The sequence below is a fragment of the Epinephelus fuscoguttatus genome, linkage group LG20 (genome assembly GCF_011397635.1).
Source record: "Epinephelus fuscoguttatus linkage group LG20, E.fuscoguttatus.final_Chr_v1".
Classification (NCBI taxonomy): Eukaryota; Metazoa; Chordata; class Actinopteri; order Perciformes; family Serranidae; genus Epinephelus; species Epinephelus fuscoguttatus.
In genome coordinates, this window is record NC_064771.1 from 19092222 (window position 1) to 19099108 (window position 6887).

The 6887-nt window shown below is 40.7% G+C and overlaps 1 protein-coding gene across 1 annotated transcript; it reads right to left on the bottom strand.

Annotated features, from left to right (window-relative positions):
- Positions 1 to 595: 595 nt before the first annotated feature.
- On the bottom strand, positions 596 to 6689 carry LOC125880471 (translational activator of cytochrome c oxidase 1). The gene is made up of 6 exons (XM_049562987.1): positions 6619 to 6689; positions 6153 to 6441; positions 5947 to 6053; positions 4596 to 4729; positions 3862 to 4024; positions 596 to 3296 (listed from the first exon to the last, which is right to left on the bottom strand). The coding sequence occupies exons 2-6, from the start codon at positions 6436 to 6438 to the stop codon at positions 3087 to 3089; spliced, it is 900 nt and encodes a 299-aa protein (XP_049418944.1). The 5' UTR covers positions 6439 to 6441; positions 6619 to 6689; the 3' UTR covers positions 596 to 3086.
- Positions 6690 to 6887: the final 198 nt, after the last annotated feature.

The following is a 6887-nucleotide window of genomic DNA, read 5'->3' on the forward strand; positions in this document are numbered from 1 at the left end:
GCAAGATGGCGACCTCTCTAAAGCAAGGCCCTTGCTTCATATATATATATATAAAAGCATAATTATAAGACTATGAAAACCAAATGAATTTTAGTTTATAGCGATTATACACTTATATAAACATATTAATGGCTGGAATATTCAGATTAAGATTCAGATTTGACAATAAACCATGCCAGATATTACACAGTGGCCCTTTAAGACAGCAGATAAAAGAGTGCGCCCATTATCAATGTTAGGTGGAAAAGAGATCTTTCAAAATTGATTTAACAACCTTCCAAAATGTGCTTTGATCATGAGAGGAGCTGGTGAAAGCGAGTAAAGAGTAGTCTGACTAGTCTGACTCAGCAGCAGTACAACGGGTCTTAAGTAGTTTGAACAAAAGTCAATAGGAGGGCTTTTAAGACGGCCTTGCTTGAGCCCGAGCTTTATTTTTGGATCAGCTACATCTGCAGTAAACCATGGACTTGACATAGCTTTTTCCCTGTATTTCTTAAAAGGAGCATGTTTATCAACAACTGAATGAAAAACACAACTCTGATGCAGGCAACAAGACAATGATCACTTATGCCAGGGTCAAATACACCACTGAAGATGTATTTATCAGTTTTATTACAGAGAATAACATCAATTAGGCGTGATATCATGAGGATGTGATCATGTGGGTTCAAAAATGAATTGTGTCAGACTCATACCATTAAAATATCTTTGGTCTTGTTTGATACAGATGATAACCAATCAAGGCTGAGGTCACCCAAGATGACCTTCTCAGACTATAAAAAAAGTCACAGCAGATCGGCCAAATAAACCAAGGCCTCAGCTGGGTTTGATGGGTATCTGTAGACACCTACGACTATGAGGGTATTATTGTGACCAAGATCAACTTTCAGAGCAATAAAATCAATTAATAGTGAAATACCCTACTGGATGTCACACTACCTCCTCTACCCACACTGTCAATTCAGAAAGTGAGACAAAGAAAAGTAATTAATGACCGGTATTTAGTATGAAGCTGTTGAAGATTGAGTGGCGGTCAGTCAGTGATGTGAGTAGTATTATTATTGGCTTTCACTTTCACTAGTGATCCTGTTAACAAATAGAAACAATTCCTTTATAGTATACCTTTAAATCTAAAATCCCACATTGAGACGTGTGTGTATGACATCATATCTAGTTTGTAAGCCAGTCACAATCCAATATGTGACCTACTGTGATGTAAAAACTTGCTCCATCCTCCAGTGCACATACACTGAGAATGGACTTTTCAGTAAAGTAGAAGACGCTTTTATCAATATTTAAATCTCTGAAATGGAAAGAATATTTGCAAAGATTAGAACACAGAAGGAGAAGATAAAGAAGTCATAACATTTTAATCCATTAAAAAAGTTGTGCGCAACAAAGTGGAGTGACACAGGAAAAAAGTATTGAACATGTCAGCTGAAGTGTAGTTAATAATTGGAGAAGCTTTTTTTTGGTGCAAAATTAACACAGTGTGTATGTATATGCTACAAGGGTAGATAGGTGATGTTAATAAATGGAGCCCAACATCTGTGACATGAATTAGTTTAGTTGTTTTTTTAAAGGTATTTGTCTTTCTATTGAAATGTACTGAGAGAGTAGATAATGCCACTGGAATGTTGAAAGGTTGTTTCTGTCTTTCTAATTCAGTAAAATTGTCTTTTTAGCGATTGTTAGGGCAACCAGTACGGGTTGTTAATGTTTCAGTGGCAGTTAAACTGGTAAGAGATCACTTAGCAGACATACAGAGGGAGAGACTGGAATGCTGTGGCAGATGGTTGAGGATGTTTTGTGTGTTGTGTCCAAAATGTTTGAATGGGGGGCAAAGCCAGGCAGCATGAAAAGTAATCATCAGCGGTGTTTGATGTGTCACTGTCTGTAAGTCCCATTTTGTGTGGTTTATATTGTGTCAGGTATACTCTGTGTTGTATTGAATAAGTTGCAGTTTAGAGTTTTGGAGTTTCTCTTGTCATGGCACCAGCAGAATCCAAATTACCAATGTAAAGATGAAGCCATGTATCGGAAAATTCTTGCGAAGAATCTGTTGCCATCCACCAGGACAGTGAGGATAAGATGACAAAAGAGACTCTTAACTGGTTCCAGAGGATGCTAATAAAGGTGTTTGAATGACCCAGTCAATCACCAGACTTAAACCTGATGGGACGTTTGTGGAAAAAGCTGAAGATCAAGAATCACTAGCGGTCCTCCCTAGAATCTTCTAGATTTAAAGACTGTGTGGAAGACGGGACCAAAATCCCATCAGAACACGGTAAGATATTAATTTCTTCATACAGGAAGCATCTTAAAAGCTGGCATTGCAAACAAAAGCTTCTCCTTCAATTACTAAATGCATTTTGATTAGAATGTTCAGTACATTTCCTGTCTCATTCCACTTAATTGCACATAACTTTTTAATGGATTGTGTTGTGATTTTTTTATCAGTATAGTTTTATTGCACTAGTATCAATGTCTGGTATAAATTTAATGCCAGTAGCTGCATTGGAAATATGTTTACTGAAAAAAAAAATGTTGACGTGTTGAATACTTATATCCCCATTTGTATGGATCTTTATATGACGATGTATTTTAAATTGATCCTTTATAAACATTGCTTCCTTCCACTACTAATAAAAGTGGCATTTCACTTTGATAGAACATTTAATTTCTCCTTGATCCAATGAATGATAGTACTTTTTAACCAACTTTAAAGACCTACTTTGCAAATCGTGTTCCTACAGCGTCTACCAACAAAATAAATGCAAACTTAAGAAGCTAGTTTGTAAAAAGGCATGGCTCCTATTTGCTTGAGTCTGGCACTTAATGAACTTCACTCTGATAATAAAAAATATTAGGAAATATCACTTTAAATCTTAACAAGGACCACATGTTCATTTTGCTTCCAAGTCCCACACAGGGAGCATCAAAATGGCTGATACACTCATATTTTCTTACTGATAATAATGATGAGCAGTGTGACACATTTTAACAAGCAGTACAGGTTCATTCTCTGTGAAATCAAATATTCCACATAAGATTTTCAGTGTCCACCAAGTGTCCAGGAATCATGCTCAGCTGTCAGTCTGGATGTTGTCCCACACTCGGACTACGTCTGGATAGTCATTGAGGGCTTCTATCAGCGTTGAAGCAGCATCTAGCTGATCCTGGTCCAGAGACAAGAGGGTGCGGGGAACATAGTCCAGCCCAGCAGATGTAATCTGCATCCCCAGCTCCTCCAGTGAGGCTCGCACTTTCCTCAAGTCTGTCATGTCACAAATAAACTGAGGACAGAGGAACATATCAAACTATTAGTTAAACTGTGGTGCAGCTGCAATTATTTTTTTTTTTAAAAACATATATTTATTGACATTTTGATTCAAAGTATATACAAAGTGTACAAAAACATACAATATAAACTATAATAACCCCACCCCCAACCCACCAACCAAACATCTCATCCATCAAGGTTTACAGAGAGGAAAAAAAACAGTAAGTAAATGAAGATAAAAAGAAACAAGAATACATAGAATTACAAAATTGCAGCTGCAATTATTATTTTCATGATTGTTTATTTTTAAATGTGAGAAAATAGTGAACTAGTAATAATAGTAAACTCAAGATAGATATGTAATTTAAAATAAATAAATAAATAAAAATAAATTAAAAAAATATATAAAAAAGAAAAATATATAAAAATATTTTAAAAATCAAACAATAAGAATTTTTTTAAGTGAAAAAAATAATGTTTAGCATTTTTTCTGAATAAATGACTGAAACAATTTAACAGACATCTACAGCGGGGACACGTTCCCTCATGCGTCTGCACTGCTCTCCTTCATGTCTGACCTGCAGGACGGGCTGCTCCTCCTCATCCTCGGTCTCTTGGACATCTTCAGCTCCCGCCTCGATGGCCAGCTCCAAAGCTCGCTCCGTCGAGACATTCTGACCCAGCACCACCACCACCCCCCTCCTGCTGAAGTTGTGACAGGCTCCGTCTGACAGCGCCGCTCTGTGGGTGAGTACAGAATTACGCCTCTGTGAGATCATCATAAATCATACACTAAAAACTATGATGTGATCATTTCTGTTTGACATAAACCACAATTTTAATTTTAATATGTATTTTCTCATGTCTACAGTATTTTAGCTGTGCTTTTTGCTGCCTTTCATAAATTGTTTGCGTCTGAGCCAGCAGCTTCTTGGTCACAACATAAGTGTTTGTACAGGGACATCTAGTGGCACCCAACCTCCATCATCAGTACAACATCTTATGTATAATTACTGCATTGTTCCCCAATATTGTCTGGCCTCTTGATCTTCAATGTCAAACAGATACAGTTACAGGGACAGTTCACCCCCAAATCAAAAATACATATATGTCCTTAGACCTGTAGGGCTATTTATCAGTCTAGCTTGTTTTAGTGTGAGTTGCAGAATGTGTATTTTTCATTTTGGGGTGAACTGTCCCTTTAACTCTATGGTTCAACCGTCAGTTGTGTGGTGGTGAAAGCACATGAATTATCTGTGTTTGAGTATTTCAGCGACACAGCAGAGTAAGATCATAGAAAGCCAGTCCTGACCTGTTCCTGATAAGCAGGCGTTTGATTTCCTGGTGGCTGCGTGGGTGGTTGTCAGTCAGGACCTCAATGAGCAGCAGACATCCACCGGGCCCCCGAGCTCCAAATATGTGCTGGGATGCCGGTTTAGTCTTCTCCTGCAGAGCCAAGAGAAAGGACACATTAAACCCATGGTTTCCATTTTTTATTATAACACTGGTAAAGTCATATGGTAATATATAGACCTGCTCCATGTACAGACAGATGACGCATGAGGGAATATTTGAGAGGAATGAGGTTAATCCCTCTATTATCTTTTCAGAGAATCTATACCAATGAGCAATGACCTGCTGTCATTGTTGCTGTCCTGTGGGATCTCCTCCCAGACCTGGACCAGGGCATTAGTGAGCTCCTGGACGGTCTGCAGCTGTACTTGGAAGTGTCAGATGCACTGGTACACAACATCCCATAGGTGCTCAATTGGATTTGGGTCAAGGGAACAAGAGGGCCAGTCAATGGCATCAGTGCCTTCGTCATCCAGGAACTGCCTACACACTCTGACCACATGACGCTGCGCACTGTCCTGCACCAGGAGGAACCCAGGGACCACTGCACCAGCGTAAGGACTGACAATCCCTCTGAGGATTTCATCCTGGTACCTAACGGCAGTCAGGGTACGGCTGGCTATGACATGGAGGTCTGTGTGACCCTCTAAGGATATGCCTACCCAGACCACCACTGACCCACCACCAAACCAGTCATGCTGGATGATGTTGCAGGCAGCATAACAGTCACCATGGCATCTCCAGACTCTTTCACACCTGTCACATAAGCTCAGTGGGAACCTGCTCTCATCTGTGAAGAGAACAGGGTGCCAGTGGTGGACCTGCCAGTTCTGGTGTTCTCTGGTGAATGTCAGTCAAGATACACAGTGCTGGGCTGTGAGCACAGGTCCCACTAGAGGACGTCAGGACCCTCATGCCACTGTTTCTGACAGTTTGGTCAGAAACATGCACACCTGTAGCCTGCTGGAGGTCATTTTGTAGGGCTCCAACAGTGCTCCTCCTGTTCCTGCTCACACAAAGGAGCAGATACTGGACCTGTTGCTGGGTTGATGCCTTTCTATGGCCCTGTCCAGCTGTCCACATGTAACAGTCAGTCTGACTGGGCTGCAGGTACCGCCTCATGCTACCAGAACACAAAACTAGAGAAGAATCAGTCAGGAAGGATAAGGAGAGAGCAACTGTCTGTGGCCACCACATGCAAAACCATTCCCTTTTTGGGAGTTGTCTTGCTTTTGCCTCTCCAGTGCACCTGTTGTCACTGTCATTTGCACCAAAGCAAATACAATCACAATATCGTGTTATCAACCTACCGCACTCTTTATAGCAGCATCTATGGAGGCTTTAGGCATGTTCTTACTCCTGCACTGCTCCAGTACGTGGGCTAAGTTTATATTCAGGTCTGGGTTGGATCCACCCTCTGCAAAAGAAACCACCATTGAAATTATGTGTAGCTGACGTGAAAACACTCCTTCATTTAAATAGTATTATTGTCTTTCAGCCAGTTGTTTAATCTCACCTTTCACAGCTATTTTTATCATCATCGCAAACTTCATAAAGATCTTGCCCCTCGCCTCATCCTTGGGTCCCTTGATGTGCTTCACCTTTGACCACTTGTTGTGACCGGCACATAAGGCGGAGCACAGCTGCAGCGTCCTGACAGGAGCGGTCCTCCAAGGCGAGTACAACACGCACGAAGCCGGCGGGAGGACGCACTCCACCGGGGCCGGTAACCTGCCTGAGGTCGCGGCCAGTGTCCGGGGGCGCAGGGTCCGGAGAGCTCTAAGCACCGCCGCCCCCGTCATGCCCTTCACACACACACACAACCCGTGTTAATGAATGCAGTGTAACATGCTGTACATGAGGAGGAACGTGTTCAGCAGCCAAACTATGAGCCTCCGTCTGCAGATAAGGCCTTTAACTTTAGAAAATATTCATATTTTTATCGATAAATAAATTAAACAGCCTGAAACTTCCTAACTTACAGTTCTGACAAGTCAGGAGAACACGCAGGTTCAGCCGTCCTTGTTGTGGGACTAGCACTTCCTGATTGCGGCATCAGAACGTGACGTCAGAAATTGGCCCTTCAAAATAAATGCAAAGCAACAAACTGCAGTTTTGTACATGGTAATGAAAACGTAATATAATCCTAAATGACACTCAATATAATATAATATAATATAATATAATATAATATAATATAATATAATGGGGAAAAAAATCAGTTAACCAATTTGGGCTGTATAATAATTTC

What these genes read in the sequence shown, in the direction of transcription:
- LOC125880471 (XM_049562987.1), bottom strand. Translation starts at nt 6,438, where the DNA reads ATGACGGGGGCGGCGGTGCTTAGAGCTCTCCGGACCCTGCGCCCCCGG. An exon ending in GATAAAAATAGCTGTGAAAG is followed by an intron (nt 6,054 to 6,152) that starts GTGAGATTAAAC and finishes TTTCTTTTGCAG; the next exon opens with AGGGTGGATCCAACCCAGAC. An exon ending in ATGCTGCTATAAAGAGTGCG is followed by an intron (nt 4,730 to 5,946) that starts GTAGGTTGATAA and finishes TTGGCTCTGCAG; the next exon opens with GAGAAGACTAAACCGGCATC.